This window comes from Molossus molossus, unplaced genomic scaffold (assembly GCF_014108415.1).
Source record: "Molossus molossus isolate mMolMol1 unplaced genomic scaffold, mMolMol1.p scaffold_m16_p_12, whole genome shotgun sequence".
NCBI classification, from domain to species: domain Eukaryota; kingdom Metazoa; phylum Chordata; class Mammalia; order Chiroptera; family Molossidae; genus Molossus; species Molossus molossus.
Window position 1 is genome coordinate 13,264,690 of NW_023425347.1, and position 26,869 is coordinate 13,291,558.

General features: G+C 43.5%; 1 protein-coding gene across 1 annotated transcript in view; it reads right to left on the reverse strand.

The window, feature by feature from the left end:
* The window catches only part of GCNT2 (glucosaminyl (N-acetyl) transferase 2 (I blood group)), a 97,608-nt gene extending 74,251 nt beyond the window's left edge, over nucleotides 1–23,357 (reverse strand). Inside the window, exon 1 of the mRNA XM_036257448.1 lies at nucleotides 22,436–23,357. Within this exon, the coding sequence (XP_036113341.1) occupies nucleotides 22,436–23,357 (922 nt within the window). The remainder of the gene's footprint in view (nucleotides 1–22,435) is intronic.
* Between the last annotated feature and the right edge of the window lie 3,512 nt (nucleotides 23,358–26,869).

The following is a 26,869-nucleotide window of genomic DNA, read 5'->3' on the forward strand; positions in this document are numbered from 1 at the left end:
TTTAACATCTCATCACCAGAAGGGGTTAAAAATACAGGTTACGGGCCCCTGACCCGAAGAGGTCGGTAGGTTTCAGATGAAATTTAATAATTTGCTTTTCTAACAAGGAATTGGGACCAAAGTTTGAGAACCAAAAATTTTTTATATTTTTTCCTCAATGACCACACTTAACCCATTTTCCAATAACTAGGCAATTCACTGCAAAACAACCAATGTTTTAGGATAAACTACACTATACAATTTGGAAATGCTTAATAAACATGAACTCAAATGGTAGATTACGTGAGCCCTTGTAAAATTTACTATGGAAAGCAATCGGTACTCCTGGGAAGAATGAAAGGAAACTAATATACAGAAAGGGGCTGGTGCTCTTATTTACATGAGAGAAACCCTAGCTGCAAGTTGCCCTGCCCCGAAAGCAGTCTCTAATTTCCTGTACACGGCGAGCAAACCTGCGCATAACCCCAGTTTTTCGAAAAATGTAGAATAAAGTTATTTATTGACAAACACTGATGTTTTGAGTATCTAGTGTGCCATAAGTTGAATGAGTGTGTAGGAGAAGAATTTAAAAAATAAATGAGAAAAAAAGCAGAAAGCACCAAATCTTGCTGCGAGGCGGAACGGCCTGGATGCTCATGCACTGCTTCTGGAAGTACAAACTGGTCCAACTCTGAGAAACTGGCAGAGCCCACTAACGCTGAGCATCGGCACATCCTGTGACCCAGAAGTTCCATCCCCAGGTACTTATTCAACAGAAACGTGTACATGTCCAGGAAAGGATAGAGAGCTCAACGTTCACTGCAGCCATACTCATAACAGACCAAACACCCACCCACAGCTGCAGACCAGGGTTTCCCAACCTTGGCACTCTTGGCATTTGGGGCAGAATAAGCTCCTTGTGGGCACTTTCCAGTGCATTTTAGGAGGTTCAGTGGCATCCCTGCCTCTACCACTAAATGCCAGTAGCCCCTCTGTCCCCCTCAAGTTGTGACAACCAAAAATGTCTTCAGATATTGATAAATGTTCCCTAATGGGCAAAATCATCCCTCCCCACCTCACACACCTCCTCTCTACACAGCAACAGAAACGAATAAATATCAGTGCCTGCAACAACAAGGAAATCTCACAAACATGACATGGAGCAAAAGGTACCCCACAAAAAAAAGAGTACAGGCTGTGTATTTCCATTTATATGAAGGACAACAGGTCAGAGTAATCTGTGCTGTCAGACATCAGGGTAGTGCCTGGGAGGCTGGTCGCGTTCTGTGCCTTGATGCGGGTTACATGGGTGTGTTGGTTTATGAAACTGCATCAAGCCGAATACTAATGATATGTGTACTTTCTACGTGATACAGAATTTCACCAAAAGTGAATGAACAAATGAGTGAATGAGTCATGGTCCTCCCAAGAATACTTTTCTGGGGGGAGTCTTCAAGGTGAGTGAGGGTCAGGAGTTTTTCTTGAATAACTGATATTTATGGGTATCACTTATGATCAGATGTCCTGCAGCACCATATATAAGAACCCACATCACTTCTTTTTTTTTTTTTTTTATCCTCACCTGAGGACATTTTTCCATTTTTTGTACAGATAGAGTGGGAGGGAGAGAGAGAGAGAGAAACATCGACGTGAAAGGGACACATCGAGTGGCTGCCACCCGCACGACCAACCAGGGCCGGGGACAAACTGCAACCGAAGTACGTGCCCTTAGCGGGAACCGAACCCGGGTCTCTCCGTACCGCAGGCCGACGCTCTAACCGCTGAGCCAAACCGGCCAGGGCCCACATCACTTCTTTAAGCAGACTGACTGCTAAGGGTGTTTCTGTTCTGGTTCCCGACACCAGTCACTCCAGCCATGACCCAGCAATCACTCCTTCCTACCAGTAAGCAATGTCCAGAAGAAAAGGAGCCAATAGAAAACAGAACAGATGTCAAAACTTAATTCAAAAGCCGTTTGTGCTCATCAACACAGAACTGAGTGTCTGCCCTTAAGGGACTTGTCATGTAGATCAGCTAAGGATGGAGGAGACCCCTGTTCTGACAAACAGAAGGTATAAAAGGTACCAAGAAGTATGAATAGCAAAGCTTATAGCTGGCCTTAAGGGTATCACCCCACTTGCCCAATGAGGACACCGAAACTCAGAAGGTCATTGGTCTCCCAGGGAACCTCCCAGCCCAGGGCCACTAGGCCGGGAGGGGCTGGTCCGGGACTTGAATGTGAGCAGCTCTGCTCTAGAGCTCTTGCCCTCAGTCACTGTGCCTTCCTGTGCCCTTCCTGGCAGACCCAGGCATGTCTTGGCCTCAGCACCCAACCCGCTTCACGGAGAAACCACGAGAAACAGAGAGAGCTGCTCTCTCTCGGTAAATAGGTGCATCCTCCTCCGCTCTCCTTTTCCTCCCTCACCTCCAGCAATCAGTGTGTGTTGGGAAACACCTAAGTCTGAAACACTGTGGCATGTTTTCCCCTTTCCTTCCAACATTTTTTCATGATTGTTCAGGAAACCGCCTGGACAAATCTTTTCCTTCCCACTCATATTAGGATTGACTTCCACCTTCCCTCTCTCCAGCCCCCCTCCAGGTGATCACGGTTCTGCATGGTCTGGCATCACAAGCAGAGGGCCTGTTCCAAAGCATATCTGGGTCTCCAGGGACAAAGAGGCCCCATGAACCATCCTTGTCTCTTTGTTGTTGCAGAGAACAATTCAGCCAGTCCAAAGTTCTTCCTCTGTTCTGGCCTGGGCTCCAGGTGCTCAGATCCCACCCTCTTGCTTCCTAGACTCTCCAGCCTTTTGCAATTCTCGGAACACCTGCTCTCCTGATCACTTTTCCTAAGTTTATTTTTAAGCTTTTTCTTATGAAAACTAGATCTGAGACTATCCAGATGACCTATACAATGTCAGGAGTTTGATACACTATTACAAGAATTCCATCAGAATCGGTTACCAGTTTTACAAAAACATACCACCAAAAGAGTGTTGAATAATTGAGATAAATAGCTTCCATTTGCTGCCCTCCCTCCCCCGCAGAAGAAGAGCTGACTTAAATGGAATGCATTAGTGGGCTTTGGCTCTGTTTGGGTTTGCCAGTGAGGAAGAGAGAGAGGGATCAGGGATCAGGGTGTTTACTCTCAGCTCCTCTCTCGCTTGCCACTTAACAGCTGGATAGCTGTCTCCTTTGACTGCAGTTAGTTTCAAAGGAGCCCTGTCCACAGTACTTTTCCTAAGCCTTCCCCACCCCACCCCCTTATTTTTCTGTTAATCCTCACCTGAGGATATTTTTCCATTGATTTTTTTTAGAGAGACTGGAAGTGAGAGGGAGAAAAGAGAAAGAGAAACATTGATGTGAGAGAGACACATCGATTGGTTGCCTCCTGCATTCACCCTGATGGGGCTTGGGGATCAAACCCTGAACACAGGTACATGCCCTTGACCAGAATCAAAGCCACAACCCTTTTGTCTGCGGAGCCCATGTTCTAACCACTGAGCCAAACCGGCCAGGATATTCTAAGCCTTTCTTGAATAGCCTGTTTGGAGCACGCTGTTTTCTTGCTGGGACCCTGACTGATGCGATAATAAAACATTGAGATGATACTTATTAGGTGCCAGGTTTTGGTCAATATTTCATGTAAATGAGTAATGCTTATAACAGCCCTGTAAAGTAATAAGTACAATTAATGCCCCCATTTTATTTATTTATTTATTTTTTTTATGAATTTTTATTTATTTTTTTGTTACAGATATTTTACCTTTTTACCCCATTGGCACCCCCCACCCTACCCCCCCTCCACCCCGTCCCCGGCTTAGTTGTCCATGTCCATTGGTCATGCATACATGCATATAAGTTCTGTGGTTTATCTCTTCCCACCCCCCCAACCCCCCTCCCCTCTTCTGAGGGATGTCAGTCTGTGCCCTACTTCCATGTGTCTGGGTCTACTGTATTCCTCAGACTGTTATGTTCATTATATTCCGTATATAAGTGAGATCATGTGGTATTTGTCTTTTTCTGCTTGGCTTCTTTCACTTAGGATAATACTTTCCAGGTCCCTCCATGTCGTCTCAAAGGATAAAAGATCTTTCTTTCTTACCGCTGCATAGTACTCCATTGTGTATATGTACCACAGATTTTTGATCCATTCGTCTACTGGTGGACACTTGGGCTGTTTCCAGATCTTAGCTATTGTAAATAGTGCTGCTATGAACATGGGGGTACATATATTCTTCCTGATTGGTGTTTCAGGCTTCTTAGGGTATATTCCCAGCAGTGGGATCACTGGGTCAAATGGAAGTTCAATTTTTAATTTTTTGAGGTAGCACCATATTGTTTTCCATAGCGGCTGCACCAGTCTGCATTCCCACCAGCAGTGTATTAGAGTCCCCTTTTCTCAACACCCTCGCCAACACTTGTTGTTTGATGATTTGTTGATGGCGGCCATTCTGACAGGTGTGAGGTGATACCTCATTGTTGTTTTAATTTGCATCTCTCTGATGATTAGTGATGTTGAGCATTTCTTCATATGTCTCTTGGCCATTTGTATGTCCTGTTTGGAGAGGTGTCTATTCAGCTCCTCTGCCCATTTTTTAATTGGGTTCTTTGTCTTCCTTTTGTTGAGTTGTATGAGTACTCTATATATATTGGAAATTAACCCCTTATCTGATACATCATTGGCAATGATGTTCTCCCATACAGTGGGTTGCCTTTCCATTTTGATGATTGTTTCTTTTGCTGTGCAGAAGCTTTTTAGTTTGATGTAGTCCCATGTGTTCATTTTCTCCTTTATTTCTGTTGCCTTAGGTGATGTATCAGTAAAAATTCTGCTCCGTATGATGTCCGAAATTTTATTGCCTACATTTTCTTCTAGAATTTTTATGGATTCACGGGTCAAATTTAAGTCTTTTATCCATTTTGAGTTTATTTTTTTGTAGGGTGTAAGTTGATGGTCTAGTTTCATTTTTTTGCATGTAGCTGTCCAATTTTCCCAACACTATTTATTAAAGAGGCTGTCTTTACTCCACTGTATGCTCTTGCCACCTTTGTCAAATATTAATTGAGCGTATTGCCTTGGGTCCATTTCTGGGTTTTCAGTTCTGTTCCACTGGTCTATAGGCCTGTTCTTGTGCCAGTACCAGGCTGTTTTGGTTACCGTCGCTTTGTAGTATAACCTGATATCTGGTATTGTGATCCCACCTACTTTGTTCTTCTTTTTCAAGATTGCTGTGGCTATTCGGGGTCTTTTTTGGTTCCATATGAACTTTTGAAGTATTTGTTCTAGTTCTATGAAATATGTCGTTGGTATTTTGATGGGGATTGCGTTGAATCTATGGATTGCTTTGGGTAGTATGGACATTTTAATGATGTTAATTCTTCCAATCCATGAACAGGGTATGTGCTTCCACTTTTTTATATCTTCCTCTATTTCTTTTTTCAATGACCTGTAGTTTTCTGCAAATAGGTCCTTTACTTCTTTGGTTAAGTTTATTCCTAGGTATCGTAATTTTTTTGGCGCAATAATAAATGGGATTGTTTTTTCAGTTTCTCTTTCTGTGAGTTCATCATTGATGTACAAGAATGCCGTCAAGTTCTTGACGTTAATTTTGTATCCTGCTACTTTGCCAAATTCATTTATTAAGTCTAACAGATTTTTGATGGAGTCTTTAGGGTTTTCTATGTACAATATATCATGTCATCTGCAAATAATGACAGTTTCACTTCCTCCTTTCCAATTTGGATCCCTTTTATTTTTTCTTCCTGTCTGATTGCTGTGGCTAAGACTTCCAGTACAATGTTAAATAAGAGTTACTGCCCCCATTTTAGATAAGCAAGTGAGACTTCATTACCCAAGGTAATAAACACAGGTAGCATTGGAACAGGATTTTGGATTTATATACTTAACTGCCTCGTAAAACAGATAGATTTATAAAGGTATCAGACTTCATTCGGAGCTCCGTCTTTCTTCCCAGGGACCAGAGCTGCAGCTGTTGAGAGGTCGCCCTGCATGGCCTGGGTCCGGGCCTTCAGCGAAGTACCTGGGAGAGGACGGCTTACACAGTGGGACAGAGAAAATAGTGCCAGCCCCGAGGTTAACGGGAGCCAGGTTCTCTTCTGCTGGAGACGGAAGTGGAGGGTTGGATCAGAGTGAAAAAGAGTGTGAAATTGTGGTTTTTAATGAGTGAGCTGGAGTACGTGTTTGAGAATGCACATGTGAGAATATGTGTCATTGTGTATACAGACATTACGTGTACACACACATATATTTTTTTCCAGCTTTGGCCCTTGAAAGGTTAAAGAAGTCATAGCGCCCTTGAAAGCCCAGATCTTGGTTTCTATATATTATTCTTTCCTAAATGGAACAAGGATCCCTTAAAGGAAAGGGCTGACTCCAAGAACCGGACAAGTACAAGATTAAAGGGACATCTCCTAGGGCCAGAAAGTCAGGAAGTACTAAAGGAATAATGGGGACACATCGAAAAGACACAGGAATCAGCCTGACGGGGCCCCTACTGGCCAGGTCAGGAACATTTGAGCAGGAAAATAAGTATAAAGAGTAATGAATTGTAATCCATTGAGTAAAATGGGAATCCACGTCCGTGGGGATAAATATAAATAAATAAACAAAAATACAAGTGAGCACATGGGGAGAAGAGAAGGCTCTACCTGATAGGTGAATGTCAACTAATAAACATAGAAGGATGGCATAAGAAAAAAAAAAATTTCACAATTTGGCAACCACATGGTAGTAATTGGGTCAGGCAAGAACCATCAGTGGATGGTAGAACTGGAGAGTGAACATTTGGTGAAGAAGAGGATATCTAAATAGTCTCAATCTGTCTTCCCACAGAATACTTAGTAACTGCTTAGTAGTAAATACAAAATACAAATTTGTCAGATACCACCTTAACCAAGTGACAAAAATCAATCTCCTCACTATCTGAACAAAACAGAGCATGCTTCTGCAGCGCTATCTGTCTGGGGTCTCTGCCCAACAGGCACAGCTTGAATCTGATCCTGGGGAAACATCACACCTGCACTCTCCAACATGACGAGACCTTGAAAGACACAGATAGAATGAGAAATTGTTCCAATGAGAGGAAACTAAAGAGCTAGATGACATTTAAGTATAGTTTGAGATCCTAATTTCATGAAAGACATTATAATTATTAGTGCAACCAGTAATACTGAAATAAGGAGTGTGGATTGAAGAGAAATGCTGTATCACTTGACGGTTGCACTATGGTTATGCAAGAAAGTGTCTCTGTTGCTGGTGTTAGGCAATACTCTGGTAAAATGTTATGGGCTGGGAAATGTGGGCGAAGGGTACAGGAGAGCTCTTTACACTCTTCTTCTAAGTTTAGCAATTTTGAAATTAGTTTAAAATAAAAGGTTGCAAATTCATTAAGATCTTCAAACACTTTCTAGATATTCAAAGAGTAGCATTTTTAGGAAATACTTTGCTGCAGTCATGGGAACGTCTGAAAGGCAGCGTGGTAGATTAGACAGATCATAAATTAGGGGCCAGGCAAACCGAGATTGTCATCCTGCCATCACACTCAACCAGTGAGCCACATCAGCTGGGCTCCCCTCCTATCTTAACCTTCCCTTTTATGGCTTCGAATCTGGAAAGCAGGAAGGGCCTTGATGCCCAGCCACTGTGGCTCAGTGGTTGAGCGTTGACCCACGCACTAAGAGGTCGACGTTTCAATTCCCAGTCAGGGCACGTGCCCAGGTTATGGGCCTGATCCCCAGTGGGGGGCATGCAGGAGGTGGCCAATTGATGTTCTCTCTCACCAATATTTCTATCTCTCCCTCTCCCTCTCCTCTCCCTTCCTCTCTCTCTAAAACCAATAAAGAAAAAAAAAATTAAAAAAGAAGAGCCTTGAACAAGTGTCCCTCGCTGAGCTTTTATCCGATTCATGAGACTGAAGATGCCAGAGTCTCACGGAGCAGGACTGAGCCCTAACAGTCTCAAAAGCAGCTAAAAAGAGCTGTACACGCTTCAGCATTTGAATGGGAAATTCTACAAGGGTGGCTGATCTACCTTCCATAAGAAATGTTCTGATTTTTCACCAAAGCTAGACGGGAGGTTTAGTTAGAATTACAAAGATGATAGGAATTTGAAGTTCGCTTCATTCCTAATAAGGAGAAAACTAGACACATTTGTGAATCCTCGGAGGTAAAAACAAATGATTGTGAAACCCTGTCAGACACTGTCTAAATCTGTCAAGCTCTGTAACACAGGAATTAGTATTCGAAGCAACAAACTTATGTGGATTTAAACAATTCCCTCCCCGCCCCGTCCCCAAGTTTCTGGGTGGTCAAACCATAGCTAGCACAGGCCACTCAGTGCACACATACAAATGAAGACAACAGCCAAGGAACAAATCTTGTGAAATGGAAGAAACAAAAAGTAAATTAAGCCACAAAAACATGAACTAGGACTCCAGCACAAACCCTTCATCTCACTGCTGAAGAGCTGGGGGAATAAGGGCTGTAGACAGAAAAGGAGTTCAGTAATAAATCTCACCAAAAATAACCTCTCATGGTGATAGATCTTGAATTCCTGACTGGGCAGGTCATGGTGGGTAATCACACCTCAGGCACATAACTTCTTTTGTCAAAGATTTATCTTTGAAGCAAGCCAAGCCCTGTCCATTGTTTCTGTGCATCGAGGTTAACACACTGCCTGGGGCCAGGTAGCTCAGGTGGTCGCACCATCATCCTGATACGCCAAGGTTGCAGGTCTGAGCCCTAGCAGGGCACGTAAAAGAATCAATCAATAAATGCATAAATAAGTAGAGCAACAAATCTCTCTCTCTCCCTCCCCTTCCTCTCTCTCTCAAAAAATCAATTAAAAATATTCTTTTAAAAAACTTAAATGAAATGCCTCTTTATCAGACCCTGTGTAAGCGTGACCACCCTGAGAGAACATATAGTCTTATTGACTATCCTGTAACCCACCTTTGTGCAATCTTCTTTCTATCCCTACCTTAATTCCAGATGCATAAAAGAAACCGCAAAACTATTATTCTGCAGAGCACTTGATATTTGGCTTCCCAGCAAATTTTTTTTAATCATCACCAGAGGATATTCCTCTGCTTATCTTCAGATAGAGTGGGAGGGAGGGAGAGAGAGAAACATGGATGTGAGAGAGACACATCAACCGAATGCCTCCCACACAACATCCACAAGGGTCGAAGACAAACCACAACTGAGGTACGCACCCTTGACCGGAATCGAACCCGCGACTCTTTGGTCTGCAGGCTGATGCTCTATCCGCTGAGCCAAACTGACCAGGGCAATAATTTGATTCTTAAAAGGAGGAGGATTTACAGTTTACATAAACCACAGAAAGGGGATCAAATTATAGTAACTACATATTAGGACAGTATCTCTATTAAATGGCTTTATTTATTTATTTAGTCCTCACCCGAGGATATTTTTCCATTGATTTCTAGATAGAATGGACGGGAGGGAGAGATGAGGGGAGAGAGAAACATTGATGTGGGAAAGACTCAATGATTGGTTGTCTCTCGCACAACCCTGACCAGGACTGGGGATCAATCTACAACCCAAGTACATACCCTTGACCGTCAATCGAACCTGCAACCCCTTGGTCCACAGGCTGACGCTCCAACCTCTGAGCGAAACCAGCCAGGGCATATTTTTTGAAAGAGGCTTAGCTACTTATTTAGAGAGCTTGGAAGGGAGAAACCTAAATGAATATTTTGGCCCTGCAGTGTGTCCTTAATTCAATGTTGGACAATTCCATCTCGTAATTCTGTAATATGCACTTACTCTTCTCCCAAGAAGATATATCAACAACCAACAAGCACATGAAAAGATGTTCAACATCACTGTTGATTAGAAAAATGCAAATCAAAATCACAGTGAGATATTATTTCTCACCCACTGGAACGGCTTAAGTAAAAAGGCTGGCAATAGCCAGTGTGGGTAAGGAGGAGGAGTAACTGGAACATTCCTAGACTGCTGGTAGAAATGTAAAATGGTGACTTTGCTTTGGAAACCAACTTGTCAGCTCCTTAAAATGTTAAACATAGCCCTGGCCGGTTTGGCTCAGCAGTTAGAGCATCGGCCTGCGGTCTGGAGAGACCCGGGTTCGGTTTCCGCTAAGGGCACGTACTTCGGTTGCAGTTTGTCCCCGGCCCTGGTTGGTCGTGCGGTGGCAGCCACTCGATGTGTCCCTTCACGTCGATGTTTCTCTCTCTCTGTCTCTTCCTCTCTCTCCCTCCCACTCTATCTGTACAAAAAATGGAAAAATGTCCTCGGGTGAGGATAAAAAAAAAAAAAAAAAGTTAAACATAGAGTTACCACATGAACCAGCAATTTCATTCTTAGAATCTACCCAGAAGAAATGAAAACATGTCTATACAAAGATTTGTCAAGGACGTTCATAGCAGTATTATTCACAATGGCCAAAGAGTGGAAACAACCCAAGTACCTATCAGTGGATGAAGGATGGATAAACAAAATGTTTTTCCATATAACAGAATAGCAGTCATCCACGTAGAGGAGGTATTACATTGATTCAAGCTACAATGTTGATGAACCTCAAAAATATTACACTAATTGGGAGGAGCCAGACATTAAAAAACATATATGATTTAATTTATATGAAATGTCCAGAAAGGGCAAATCCATACAGAAAATTAAGGGTTGGGTGTGGAAATGGAAAGTAGCTATAAATGGACACGAGGCTTCTTTCAGAAGTGATAAAAATATTCTAAATTAGATTGGGATCTTGGTTGCACGACTCTGTAAATGTAATAAAAATCATTGACTTGTACACTTGAAATGGATAAATTTGGCAAATTTTACCACGTGTGGAAGACATACCTGAATTACATACCTCGGTTTTTGGGTATGTAAATAATACCTCTTAAGCTAGTAACTTGGAAGAGAAAAGGCAGTTCACCCAGTGCTGGACACTGCCCGGGACTCTCAGTGACAGTTTACCTTCTAGAAAGGCTCAAAAAGCTGTTGGTAATTCTGTTGGTCTGTTGTAAGCTGTCAGTGACTGGAAAGTAGAAAACTTCTGGATTTGCATGAAAGCAATACCCTATTTATTTTACACTAGCCACATAAGTGAATCAAATTCAATGTGAAGCCAAGCACGGTGCTGGTTGAGGCTCAAGAAGATATGAAGCTGAGGGGACCATCGGGCCTCTGCATTCTGTTAGTTCCCACCGATGCCCAAGCAACAAACCCTAAGAAGGTAGAAAGTAAGGACTACCCTACCTGGGAGGTAAAGTCAGAGCACCTGGAGCATGGAGGACAATGGTCAACTCTGCCTGGGGGCAGAGGGCTGACCCAACAATGCAGAGGCCCTCAAAGATGATCAGGATGTCTCCAGGCAGAGAAGGGCCGACCAGAAAAACTGGCATAAAGGCCAAGAGGTCTGTTAGGAATGTAGCAATCATACAGGGAATTCAAGTTGTAGCCAAATTTAACTGCATTTTCTGGATAGCATCAATCAAGGCCTCTCCTGGCTAAAATGACTCTGGCAGATTTCCATAACTGTTGACTTTACTTTTCTAGACCTGCACTAAAACGTTCAACTTCAATCTTCAAAATGTGTAAAGAGGTTATACTGACTGCCCTGGCCAGTTTGACTCCGCGGTTGAGCGTCAGCCTGTGGACCAGAGAGTCCCGGGTTCGGTTCCTGCTAGGGGCACATACCACAAAGGAAAAAAAAAAGAGGTTATACTGACCTTACAGCAATCAGATGACTAGTACCTCCCACAGGCCAACGCCACCCCCAAGGTGTTTCCTAATGCATTCGGTGGGGGTTGCAAAAGATGTCTGCCCTTTAGAACAGTAGGTGGGGGGTGGGGTGGGGTGCAGGGTTCCTGCCCTGTAGACTGTAAAAGCTGAACCAGAATTGAGAAGGAAGAAAATAAACATTCTGCAAAGCTGCAGGAGAATTTTATTCATTTGTAGGAAATATTATATTAAACACTCTTTTCTCTCCCATTCCCTTGCTCCTTATTCAACATTGTATTGGAACCCGCAGAATGACGAGGCTGGGCAAATGTCTAGCTCGCATTCTCACACTGGGGTGCGTGTGCGGGGGAGGGGGCAGAGATGCCTGGCGGAGGGGACCGAGATCCACCCAAGAGGTTATGATGCAGTCCCGGTAGGAAGGTGACTGCTTCTGTGGGGAAGGAAAGGGACAGGGAAGGGTTCTCTGCGGAAGTGACGTTTCTAGTGGGTCTTGAGACATGACTAGAACAAGCAGCAGAAGGAGAGCATTCCAGAACCAGGCACAACACCAGTGAGGTTTGTTTTCAGGCCCGTCTACAGTGACAGAGGGAGAGGCTTCCCACTAGTCACAGATGCTGCTTCCTAGCACGAGGAAAGAGAAACCAACTACCTAAGACTATACCTCCCGGGTCACATTGCTAAGTCCAGCTGTAGCGGAGGGACAGCCTCTGGGGCCACATACCAGACTGCTAGCAAAAAATTGCCTTTGTACCTTCAAAGCCAATTGTGCATGGGGTTTATATAGTTACACATAGAAGTTTTAAAATAATAACATTAAAACCTCAAAAATCAACATCTAAGAAGTCAGTCTGTTCCTCTGAACATGTGAAGAGTTCCTACAATGCACCAGGCACAGTCTGTGTACTCTACTCCATCTGACAGTCCAAAAAGGAGGTCGTTTATCTTCGAGATGCAGAAGAAGAACCAGGCTCAGAGCAATCAGGCATCTTGCCCAAAGTTACACAGACTGTATGCAGCAGAGCCGGGATGACCTGGTTTGAAATCCCACCAGTCAATGGGAGCAACCATCAGACTGTACAGTGGAAACACATCGTTAGATCATTTTTTAAACATACTCTCCAGTTACAAAAGTCTGAAATGCATTCCAGTTGATGACCACTGACTCCAGTTCAGGTGGGTTTAATCCTTATTTTTTATGTCCCCATGATCAGTCTGCAACCGCCAAACTGTACCTCCCAATCCCCCCACTCTTCCACCCAGCCCCCCACCCCTGCACCCCCGACAACCACCAGTCTGCTGTCTGCATCCATGAGTCTGTTTCTGTTTTGTTTGTTCATTTATTTTGTTTTTTAGATTCCATATAATATAGGTGAAATCATATGGTGTTTGTCTTTCTCTGACTTATTTCAGTCAGCACAACACCCTCTAGGTCCATCCATGTTGTTGAAAATGGTAAGATTTCATCCTTTTTGTGGCCAAGTAATATTCCATTGTATATATGTACCACTTTTTTTTTTATCCTCACCTGAGGACATTTTTGTATCTATCTTCAAACAGAACGGGAGGGAGAGAAGGGGGAAGAGAGAGAGAAAAACATCGATGTGAGAGATAAACTTCAATTGGTTGCCACCCACATGACGCCAACCGGGGCCGGGGACAAACTGCAACCGAGGTACGTGCCCTTAGTGGGAACCAAACCCAGGACTCTCTGGTCCGCGGCTGACGCTCTAACCACTGAGCCAAACCAGCCAGGGCTGTACCACTTTTTCTTCAATCAATCATCTACTGATGATCATCTGGGCAGCTTCCATATCTGGGCTATTGTAAATAATGCTGCAATGAACAAAGGGATGCATACATCTTTTCAAACAAGTGTTCTGGATTTCTTTAAGTAAATACCCAGAGGTGGAATTGCTGGGTCATATAGTTCTAGTTTTAATTTTTTGAGGAACCTCCACAACTGTTTTCCAGTGGCTGCACCAATTTGCAATCCCATATGTGGTTCCTTTTTTCCACATCCTTGCCAATAAGAAATGTTATTTCTGAACATTAATTATTAATAACAGTTTCATTAAATTAATTAAGTGATTAATTAATTATATTTTAATTTAATTAATAATATTAATATTAAAACAGGGTCACAGGTCTGATTATTCCTCAGAAATCCCAGAAGATGGTGTAATTAACAATGCAAACGTGTTTATATATACATCATTATTATGCAAACCATTTTAATGGTGATATACATGGGTATGTAAGGAGCATATAAATAATCTAAACTACATTTTCAGACAATTTCTGATTTGCAGAAATTACAATCTTTTTTAAAACTCAAAAAATATCAAAATCTCCAATGGTCCTCTTTTCTGCTGAGTCACCTTATAACTAAGAAACTAAGCTCATTATTCCATAACTTAAAACATAGAAGATACTGAATGTCTAGGTGCCCTGAGTCCTATCAGGGTTTAACTTTCAAGACAACACAGGTATGAATTATACTCTTGAGAGAAAAGAACCCAGAAAAAATTGTCTAACTTAGCTGGGGAAGGAGAAAGAGTATGAGCGCCAGAATGCCCAAAGAACAAGCCCAGTGACCAGTGAAGGAGGGCAGACAAAGGATAACAAAGATCAGATCATCCTGGATGATCTTCACAGCCCCCTCCCCGTTTCTTCTGGACAAGCTATCAAACTAATGCCTCTGTTTCCTTGATAATCTACCTGTTCAAGGTGAAGTTTATTGTGTCATTTATCACCTTCTCTAGAGTTTATACAGTGCATATTTACTTGGAAAGAACTCACAGGTATCTCAACTCGCCCACTGCTTTTCCTATGAGTTAACAAAAATCAGTATTTCTAGCAGATACAAAAACGTAAATTGTTTGCTCTGGCCGGTTAGGCTCAGTGGTTGGAGCGTTGGCCTGCGGACCAGAGAGTCCTGGGTTCAGTTCCCGCCAGGGGCTCGTACCATAAAAAAAAAAAAAAAAAGTAAATTGTTCAAAGCTAATAGTAATACTTAGCCTCAAAATTTTTCTCCCCTGAAAGTCTGCCAGTATACCTAGTGACCAGGGAGGCTTTGTGAGCAGGTGTTTGAGGAACATAAATTCTCTCTGGACATAATCAAGATTCCAGCCAAACTACTAGGGCTGAGTATGAGTTCCCAGGACCATCTTGGTTCAGATCTGCTCTTCCCTGCCTCCTGCAGTGACTCCCATTAAGACTTCAGTACTCAGCACCTCAGCTTTGCATTTTTACATTTATAGGAACTAAAGTGATTAGCCAGTCTCACATAATGACAAAAGGCCAGGCCGGTATGGACTCTACTACAAATGGAAATGTGACACGCTTGCCCTAGTCAGTTTGGCTCAGTGGTTAGAGCGTCACCCGTGGACCAAAGAGTCCCAAGGGCATGTACCTCGGTTGTGGTTTGCCCCCGGCCCCGGTCAGGTCGTGAGGGAGGCAACCAGTTGATGTGTCCCTCTCACATAACTGTTCCTTTCTCTCTCCCACTCTATCTGGAGATAAATAGAAAAAAAAAAAAATAGACTCTGGTGAGGATAAAAAAAAAGAAAAAAGAAATGTGACAAGCTTCCCCCAACAAGGTCACAGGGCACCTATATGACACAGAATGCGAGCAGGGCTGGGCCGGAGGCTGGCTCCAGGGGAAGAAAAAAGGAGAAGCAGGTGGAAGCTGGCTTCCAGGCCCCTGATGTCCGTTCTTCCTTTCCCCACTCCCTCCGCCTCGGGCACCAGAGAAGCAGGTGGAAGCTGGCCCCAGGCCCCTGATGTCCGTTCTTCCTTTCCCCACTCCCTCCGCCTCGGGCACCAGAGAAGCAGGTGGAAGCTGGCCCCAGGCCCCTGATGTCCGTTCTTCCTTTCCCCACTCCCTCCGCCTCGGGCACCAGAGAAGCAGGTGGAAGCTGGCCCCAGGCCTCTGATGTCCGTTCTTCCTTTCCCCACTCCCTCCGCCTCGGGCACCTCGCAGCTCCTCCTTCCTCCTTCCCCCCATGGGCAACGAAACCTGCTCTCTGAATACGAACGTGAAACTAACTCCTACAGAGTCATATTAGTACTCCTCCTTTGTAGCAAGTGAGGCAGAAATCACTGGTCAGTTTTTAAATCTTTAAACCCAAGAAACACAGACAAAGGAGACGAAGCCGCGGACAGCCCGCAGCGCGTGGAAAGCAGCAGGTGGAATCCCGCGCCCGGCGGGTAGGCTGAGCGGCGCCATCCTCTGCTGGCTGGAGGAGGGGAAGCAGTGGGAGGAGGGGGGAGGGAAAGGGGGAAGACGGGGGGGGGGGGGGGGGGGGGGGGAGGGCAGGTAGCCCTGATTTCACAACAGCCAGGGAAGTTCGGCCCGCAGCCTCTTCGAAGCCACAGGTGAAGTCCCTCTCTGTAACGCTTGTCCTCGTGGGGACCTTCCCCATGTAGATCCCGAAGGCACTCTGATCCCCATGTAGATCCCGAAGGCACTCTGATGTCCTGAGAGGCTTCCAGAGGACCTGCCGCTTCCTAAGGGGCTTACTGTGCATAAGTGACCGCCCTCTGTGTGTTGCGCTTTAAACCACGTGACCCTGCCACTCTGGCCACAGCGGACCGGGAGCAACGTGGGGCCGAAATGAAGGACAACCGGCTACCGAGAGGTCAGCAGCCGCCTATGAAATCGTGTGAAATGGGAACAGGGTACTCACCGCAGTGGTGACTGCACCACCCAGAGCTGAGGGAGACAGTGAGGAGCTGCTGTCACCCGAGCAGCACAGAACCTGGCGACAGAAGGGGCGATGTGCGCAGGAGAAGCCAGCCACAGGAGCATGGGCCCCCACGCAGGTAGAGGCCCCAAAGCGGGTGTGGAAATTTCAGAGAAGGTAAAAAAAAGCAGGCGCAGCAAAAGGGGCAGAGCTGAAGGTGCTGAGCGAGCGGGGCTGGCGTCTCCAGCTGCGGGGACAGCGCGCTGTCGCCTGACCACTCCGCCCAGAGCAGGGGTCCGGGCCCGGGGCCCAGCCCGGTCCAGTCATCGCCAGCCACCATGTAAATGTTACTTTATATTACGTTAAATACAACACATTATGTAAATGAATTTCACTTAATTTACTTTTGTGTCTTTTAATGTGGCTACTAGAAAATCTCAAATTACGTACGTGGCCCTGGCTGGTTTGGCTCAGAGGTGAGCGTGACCATCCATGGACCAAAGGGTTGTGGGTTTGATTCCTGGTCAAAGGGCACCTATCTGGGTTGCAGTTCCATCCCTGGGCCCAGTCAGGATCATGTGAGAGGCAACCAATCAATGTCTCTCTCTCTCACATCGATATTTCTCTCTCTCTCTCCCCCTCCCTCCCTTCCATTGTATCTAAAAGTCAATGGAAAAATATGCTCAGGTGAGGATTTTTTTAAAAAAATTACACACGTGGCTCACATTATATTTCTATTGGGTGTTGTTCTAGGTCCCCATGAGGTCGTTTCATTTATGAGGTTGTCGATGTGCTCAAGGGGGGTTTCTGCATGGAGATAGCCTCTGGCCAGAGACAGTACTGCACCCCCAGTTCTTGTCTTACTTGTAGGACTGAATTCAAACAAAAGACAACAAATAGCAGCAAAAGCAGGTGAGGATGTATTTGTAGGGAACAAATAAACTTAGAAACCGAGCAGGCAACTAGGCGGCCCAAACCAAACCAATGCCCTGATATGGGGAGTTCAGGGATCTATACCCCAGGCTGGAACGCCCCTAGGCAAGGAGCAAGTCACCACTCCCTCCCTTGTGTCTCAAAAAAATATGTATCTTTAAGTTATAAGGCTCCTTCACCTGGGTTTATGCCACCGGTTAGACCACATCCCGGAGAGGCCCTGAATCTCCTCACACAGGGCTCTGTTGCCTCTATTGTCTGTTTTTGGTTTGTCACATCTTACACATGTTCTCTCCCAGCCCCAACTGCCTCTCCCAGCTCATATCTTTCTATCTGCCTACTCTAACAAGGTGGTGTTGTTCCCCCTCCCCCGCCTATTACTTCTTTGAGAATCCTAATTAGCTCCCAATCATGCAGTCAACTAGAACAATCTTAAAAATGGTCAGAACAAACAACTCATACCTCAACTAGAAGGGCCCTCAAAACAGAAATGACCCAGATTTCCACAGAGCAGGAGTCACAGTTAAGTAAGACAGCCACCCAAGTTTCCAGCTTTCTCCCCTCCTCATGACCAAGTCCTACCCTCTGGCCACCCCAGGTCCCAGGCAGTCGGCTGCACCAGTGATGGGCCACAGCCTTCAGCAAGTATCATTCATACACATCACAGGTAGCATTTCAAGGGCTCCCTCTTCTAAATGTTTGAAATGCCTGGAGCAGTATATTTGGTTTCTATTGCTGTGCTGACCTGTAACTGCTAAGCAGAGGTGCAAAAATCCAGGTCCAACCGACTTTCGTGGCTTCACACTATCGCGTTGTTTTTTTTTAAATATATTCATTAAAAAGTTGATCGAGACAGTGAAAATGATACAGCGCGTGCTCGGTTATCTGAGTCAATTATACACCCCTGTATTACAATTAAAATTAAAATGACTATGTATGGACTGTAGGCCTATGTATTCGAGCACCCCAGGAATCCTTCAACACCAAGTGCAACCGCTGGACCACTCCTTGTGTGTGGGCAATAACTTTTTTCCAAAAAATCATGTGTGGTGAAACCAAGCCAATCAGAGCATGTTGTTCACTGATTGCCTATCCTATCCTCTTCCTATCCTGGCCACTGATTGGCTCAGCCTCATGAAAGTTCGTTTCTCTCATACACGCTTCTACATCGCTAGGCATCTGAAACAACCTTGCTCTTCTTTGCTGTGCATTGCTTCATCATCATCGCTTCATCATCGAACAAGTTGCACTATTTTCATAGGTTAGTGGTTGTGTGTAAAAACTGTGTGTGTGTGTGTAATTAAATGTACAATAATAATATGATATTTGTAATGTCTAATATGTCTTATTTTCTCTTATTTTGTTTAATATATTGGGTAATACAAGTGTAATGGTGACTAAAGGGTGTTATTTCCTGTCTAGAGGACTCTAATAATGTTAAAAAATGTATTTAGAGGGTCGTAAACAGGTTTTCTATCCTGTAACTGCGAAAATATTAGATTTATAAATAAAGAATCCTACTTCGCGGAAATTCATTTATTGTTGTAGAGTCTGGAACCGATTAACCGCGATAAACGAGGACAGACTGTGTGTGTGTGTGTGTGTGTGTGTGTGTGTTATTCAGCCATAAAAAAATAAATCTTGCATGGCTGGTGTGGCTCAGTGGTTGAGCATTGATCCATGCACCAAAGGTCGCTGGTTCAATTCTCAGTCAGGGCACATGCCTAGGTTGTGGGCCCGATCCCCAGTGAGGAGCATGCAGGAGGCGGCCAATCAATGTTCTCTCTCATTGATGTTTCTATCTCCCTCTCCCTCTCCCTTCCTCTAGATCTAAAATCAATAAAGAAAAAAAAAATTAAAAAAAAAAGAAATCTTGCCATTTACAACAACATGGATGCACCTAGAGGGTGTCATTCTACTTAATAATATTATATTGTATATTTAAAAATTGCTAAGAGAACAGTTCTTTTTTTTATTCATTTTAAAATTTTTATCCTCACCCAAGGACACTTTTTGCATTTATCGTCAGATAGAGCGGGAGGGAGAGAGTGAAGAAGAGAGAGAGAGAAACATCGATGTGAGAAAGACACATCGAGTGGTTGCCACCCATATGACCCCAATCGGGGCCAGGGACAAACTGCAACCAAGGTATGTGCCCTTAGCAGGAACCGAACCCGGGACTCTCTGGTCCGTGGGCCGACGCTCCAAACCGGCCAGGGCGAGAGAACAGTTCTTAAAAGCTCTTATCACAGAAAAAAAATTCTACCCTGTGTGGTGATGAATGTTAACTAGACTTATTGTGGTGATCATTTTGTAGTATGTACAAATACTGAATCATTATGTTGTACACCTGAAACTAATATAATATTATGTCAATTATATCTCAAGAAGGAAGGAAGGAAAGAAGGAGAGGAAGGAAGGAAAGGAAGAGAGGGAGAGAGAGAGCAAAGAAGGAAGGAAGAAAGAGAAAGAAAGAAAAAAGGATGGAAGGAAAAAGAAAGTTGTTGTCCAGTGGTTGGGGAAGAAATAAAAAGCACTGTAAGTCTGTGAAGCTTTGTATACTAATGTCTAAAACTAACGGCTAGAGTGAATGGTTCATAGCCCTGGCTGATCCTGAGAGTCTCCTGGAGACCGAACAAATACAGACGGCTACTCCACCCAGGAAGTCAGGCCTTCTGGGAAATGGGGCCTGGCCTTCTGTACTTTTAAAAGCTTCAGGTGACTGTAATGACCATCCAGGGTGGAACCACTAATCTCAAGAAGCCATGAACTTGATCCTCATATTGATTCAGGGACTTTTCCTCTGACCTGTAACTCTGTAGTTTGATCTTGAATTGAACTAGCAGAACTGAACTGGTTCATTGTAAACAACTTGAGATCATTCAAATCATTTGGAAACTTAGGCCAAAGGGAAAGAGGAGTTAATTTAGTAACAACTGGAACCTAATTGAAAATCAAGTTTAAAAAAAATCAGGTTTAGGAGACCTGGTTTATAATTGGCACATTCATTTACCAGCTGGGTAATGAGCACATCATGTAACCATACTAAAGTTTCTTTGTCTATAAAATGAAGGCACTGGTCCAGAAATCTTTTTTTCCCCCTCACCAGAGGACATTTTTGCATTTATATTCATATAGAGAGGGAGGAAGAGAGAGAGAGAGAAACATTGATGTGAGAGAGACACATCCACTGGTTGCCACCCAAACGACCCAATCATGGTCGGGGACAAACTGCAACCGAGGTACATGCCCTTAGTGGGAACCGAACTGGGGTCTCTCTGGTCCATGGGCTGATACTCTAACCGCTGAGCCAAACTGGCTAGTGCTCCAGAAATCTTTAGGGTGCTCCAATTCTGGCACAATTTCAGGAAAAAACTTGTAAATGAAACATTTAAAGTTGTATCCTGTTCTGTTTTGAAAGGATGTTAATTTAGCTATAGGGGCTTCAACAGGCGCAAAAATATAATGAAAATGTTCAGCCCTGGCCAGTTTTGCTCAGTGGTTAGAGCGTTGGCTGGCTGACCAAAGAGTCCCAGGTTCAGTTCCTGCTAAGGGCAGATACCTCAGTTGCAGTTTATCCCCGGCCTGGTTGGGGTCGTGTGGGTGGCAACCAGTGGATGTGTCTCTCTCACATCGATGTTTCTTTCTCTCTTCCTCCCTGTCTCCCTCCTGTTCTATCTGAAGATAAGTGCAAAAATGTCCTCGGGTGAGGATAAAAAATAAAATAAAATAAAATGTTCAAGTTGTCATTCAGACTTAATTTATAGTATTTATTCCTGATTATAAATGCCATCCCACGTAAAGAAGAACAGGCTTTGATCTTGTTTGCACGCCAGTGTTCCCTCAGTCCCTGCCCTGCCTCAAGGCTGCAGCACATATTTGAAATAGGTCTCGGGGTGCAGAAAATCCTGGGATACCAACAAAATCAAGTCAGACATTAAAGTTCTAGCACTGCCCTGCTAACCACTGAGTCTGTTTCCTTATCTGTAAAATAGAGGTGAGTCTCCAAACAGGACATACAAATGCCAAGAGACATATGAAAAAAATCTCAATGTCACTAATCATCAGAGAGATGCAAATTAAAACAACTATGAGGTATCACCTCACACCTGCCAGAATGGCTGCCATTAACAAATCATCAAACAAGTGCTGGAGAGGGTGTGGAGAAAAGGGGACTCTAGTACACTGCTGGTGGGAACGCAGACTGGTGTAGCCACTATGGAAAACAATATGGTGTTTCCTCAAAAAATTAAAAATTGAACTTCCATTTGATCCAGTGATCCCACTTCTAGGAATATACTCTAAGAAGCCTGAAACACCAATCAGAAAGAATATATGTACCCCTATGTTCATAGCAGCACTATTTATAATAGCTAGGATCCGGAAACAGCCCAAGTGTCCATCAATAGATGAGTGGATAAAAAAGCTGTGGTACATATACACAATGGAATACTATGCAGCTGTAAGAAAGAAAGATTTCTTATTCTTTGAGATGACATGGAGGGACTCAGAGAGTATTATGCTAAACCAAATAAGCCAGTCAGAGAAAGACTATCACATGATCTCACTTATCTGTGGAATATAATGAACAAAACAAGCTGAGAAACAAAATAGACCCAGAGACATGGAAGTGGGGTGCAGACTGACAAACCTCAGAAGAGGTGGATGTAGGGGGAGGGAAGAGGTAAACCTCAGAACTTATGTGCATATATTTGTAAACAAGGACATAGACAATAATGCTGGGGGTAGGGGATAGAACTGGGAGGAGGGTGTCAATGGGGGAAAAAAGGAGAAACATCTGTAACAAAAATAAAAAACAAAACAAAACCATTGAAAAAAACGTGAACTATCTGAAAAATACAAATAAATGTATGATATTTTTAATTAAAAAACAAATAAAATAAAACAGAGGTGTTTATATCAACCTGCTCTGTGAGCACAGCTGCTGTAAGAAACATTGTAAGTTAACATTTGAAACCGTAAAGGTCTTTGAAATATTGTTTACTGTATTTTAAGCACTTTATTCAATACTGACCATGCAATGTATATACATAAAAACAAAAGTTAAGAGACATACTTACCAGGAATCCTGTTGAGCGTCACCCAGAAATGTTCGTCAGGACTGTAGGTGTCCTGGGACCAGGACAGTAAGTCAAGTGCTTGCTGGTCTTGGAGGACAAAGTCAGCAAACTCCCTTGTGAGGGCCACATAGGCAGTGCCAAAGTAAATAGTCATGTTGTGAGGAGGTGAATTTTTCAATTTTGTTGTTTTATGCACATAGGAATTTTTTTGGTGTAATATTTCTTGGTGGACATACTTAGTCCGTCCAATTGCATGAGCTGGGGGCAGCACGCCCGGGGTAATGTTTTTCCCTTTAAATCCTTTCAGATACTGAACTATTTCCTTGTTGGTTTTCAGGGGGAAATCTTGCCCACAGGTGTTGATGGTGTACTTCCACGGGACCTCCGAGGCCACCAGGTCTTTGATGCAGTTCAGGTCAGCCTGGAGCCTGGAAATCCCGCCATAGACAACCGGCTCCGTCTTGGAAGCCAGGAAGGCGTTTGGGAAGCAGCTCAGTAACCGCTGCACAGCACCTTTAAACTCAGCTGTCGCCTTTTCGTCCACATGGACGCAGTAGACATTTTGGGGCATGTAAATTGCCCTGAAGAGTCTCTCAAAAGTGCCCAAGTCTTTGTGGATGGTCATTGTGTAAGCCAAAGGGAACCCGGCCTCTTCCTCAGACAGTGTTTCTGTGATGTAGTGACTTTGAGCCATGTAGTCGGAACAGGCAGATTCACTGAGGGTACTTTTCAGTGCGTTCTCTGTCAAGGAAAAAACCTTCCCCTCAGAAATCTGGTGACAGATTTCTGCTAAGAGTGAGGCATTGGAAAGAGACGCCCTCAGAAAACGTTTCTTCTCCCATAACTTGTTATTATAAACCAGTACAAAAGTCAGGGCAGAGATAAGAGACACACTGAAAAGACAGTGCTTCCAAGAGCCCATTATTCCAAACCAGGAAATGAGTAAAATGTCTCTTGAGATCTGAGCAGAGTGGAGATATATTTAACTTACATTTTCTCTGGAATCCATGACCATCCTTTTGGTTCATGCAGTTCGGATTGGCTGGCTCATGCCCTTCCAGATGACCATTCTTGTCCTTTTCCGTTCTTCCATGTACCACGGCGTTGCATCTCCACCTTTCTTTGACACATTTCTTAAGTAATTCCTCTGGATTGTTTGCCGTCTCCCCCTAATCTGCAGCCTGTTACTACACAAAAATAAATTGCCTCGGGGATGTTGTGATTCCAATGTGCCCGCCTATCCCCAAGGTAAAATCATGAAAGGGCGAGGCAGCCGTCCTGCAAGTCATCGCTATGAAACTTCCAACCAGCCTCTTCTCTTGGCCAAAGGTTGCACCTGTGTGAGCTCACCAGCTCTCTGTTAATCATTGCGCTGGACGGAGTTTGTTTGCTCAAATGGCACTGCCAAGTTAAAAGCATCAGTTCTAAGCATGTGAACACCGCCTGGAGAGATATTCTGTCAATAAATATTTAGTGCTTAAAAATAAAACGCTTAACCCTGTCTTTTTCCACACGTACCCCCATCTCCATATTGGCCAGGTGTGCTATAAAGTGAGGCATATGACCGGCTGTTGAGCCAGATTCTTTCCAGGAGTTCATTTTCTCTGCTGTTAGATAAGGTCTTTCGCGACACACATTAGCAAGCTTACCTCACCACCTACCTTACTCCACTAAGTGACCAGGGCATGCTGGTGAATAAAGGCTATTTTTTTTTTTTAAAGCCAAAAAAATTAACATCCTGTCATCATCCAAAAATTGTGTAGTGGATAAAACTGAATGTCAAGTTTATTTCACCCTAGCCCACATAGGATGCGGGTACAGCCTGATGCCTGCAGAGGTAGGAGAGAAAAGCCATCTCGGCTTGGAACCATCCAGAATTTAAGGAGATAAGGTCCTTAGATTCAGATTTACATCCCCCCCCCCTTTTTTCTTTATTATTATCATTATTTTTAATCCTCACCTGAGGATATTTTTCTATTTATCTTCAGACAAATTGGGAAGGAGAGAGAGGGAGAGAAAGGGAGAGAGAGAAACATCGATGTGAGTGAGAGGCACACATCAACTGATTGCCTCCCGCACAACCCATATCAGGGTTAGCATATCAGGGCTGGGGACGGATCACAACCAAGGTACATGACTTTGACTGAATTGAACCCATGACTCTTTGGTCCTCGGGCCAACACCTCTAACCGCTGTGCCAAACCAGCCAGGGAAAGATTTATAAACCCTTTCAAAGGAGTTTCCTTAACTGAAAATAAATGACAATATAAAATTTTACTACCTTCATAGGTCAGCTGTGAAACTAAAAATGAGATCACACATATAGAGAGTTTGTAGCAATGCCCAGCAATAAATGGGGCAACAGAAGAGAGTAAATAAGAGCAAAGAAAATCACCAGCTTTCCTGTGAAGTCTCCTCCCTCCTCCCTACTTCTTCCTCTGTGCATCTAAACTACACTGATTAGTTTTGTTTTATTTGGTAGTTCGCTGCAAAGGGGTGTGGATGTGCACTGAGCATATCTAAAGAAGGGGCGCATTAGCTCTGAGCTTACTAGTCCTCATGTTTCTTCTTTTTTATTTATTTTTAAATTAATTAATTTATTTTTGTTACAGATGTTTCTCCTTTTTCCTCACTGATACCCCTCTCCCCCTCCCTCCTTGCCCTGTCCCCAGCTTTGTTGTCCATGTCCATTGTTCATGCACACATGCATATAAGTTCTGTGGTTTATCTCCCCCCCCTTGTGGGAATTGTCAGTCTGTACCCCACTTCCACGTCTCTGGGACTACCCCATTACTCAGACTGTTATGTTCATTATATTCCACAAATAAGTGAGATCTATGATACTTGTCTTTCTCTGTTTGGCTTGTTTCACTTAGGATAATACCTTCTAGGTCCCTCCATGTTGTCTCAAAGGATAAGAGATCTTTCCTTCTTACAGCTGCATAGTACTCCATTGTGTATATGTACCACATACAAATGGCTAAAAGACATATGAAGAAATGCTCAACATCACTAATCATCAGAGAGATTCAAATTAAAACAACTATGAGGTATCACTTCACACCTGTCAGAATGGCCACCATAAACAAATCATCAAACAAGTGTTGGCGAGGGTGTGGAGAAAAGGGGACTCTAGTACACTGCTGGTGGGAATGCAGACTGGTGCAGTCACTGTGGAAAACAATATGGTGTTACCTCAAAAAATTAAAAATTGAACTGCCATTTGACCCAGTGATCCCACTTCTAGGAATATACCCTAAGAAGCCTGAAACACCAATCAGAAAGAATATATGTACCCCCATGTTCGTAGCAGCACTATTTACAATAGTTAAGATCTAGAAACAGCCCAAATGTCCATCAGTAGACAAATGGATAAAAAAGCTGTGATACATATACACAATGGAGTCCTCATGTTTCTTGCTCATATTAGTTGCACATATTGCAACATATTAGACTGCACATATTAGACAATCAAATATTATTATGTGCTCAAGTTTTCATTTCCCTGATCACATTAGTGTGAGAATCCAAGTTTTAACAGTTTATAATTTACATTTATATCTGTGGATAGAGGTGCATTCAACTACCTATTTTTCCCAATACATTCTTAATTATAAAGACAACATAATGTTACAGACGGTTTATAAACACAATGTTTTTATGTCCTGCATTCTCATTTACCTCCTGCCTATATCATACACATTTTGATTTTGGTAAGAAGACAGGGAACACAAGTTCTGCAATTCATATCATAGCATAACTTTTCCATAATGTTACTCAGTCCTCACTGGGCTTTGTCTTCACAATCATTACTTTAGAACATAAGACTTAAGTTATTATTAGTTGTTTTCCTCACCCCAGCTGGAAGCTAATGCATTAAAGAGATGGTTGTCAACTTTGTTTTGTAAGCATCAGTGTTAGATAAGGCAAGGGTCTCAAGGTCTGGGAAGTTCTAAATGTTCCTTCTTGCTAAATGTTAAAATATAGCACAGTATTTTGCTGATGCAGCAGTAAACAGGAAGAGCCTGACAGGAACTCAACCAGTACAAGTAGCCAACTGCAAATAAGAAATCAACATGTAATTGACCAAATAGTGTGTTCAAGCAATGGCTAAGCCTTCCTTTGAGGATGCAGAGTTTAGATATGAATGCCCTGTCTCCTTTACTTGCTGCATGTAAATAAAACTGCTTTGTGATAACCACCTATTGTTTGTTTTTTATCCTCACCCAAGGACATTTTTCCATTTTTTGTTCAGATAGAGTGGGAGGGAAAGAGAGGGGGAGAGAGAGAGAGAGAGAGAAACATCGACGTGAAAGGGACACATCGAGTGGCTGCCATCTGCACAACCCAACCAGGGCCGGGGACAAACTTCAACTGAGGTACTTGCCCTTAGCGGGAACCGAACCCCGGTCTCTCCGGACCGCAGACCAACGC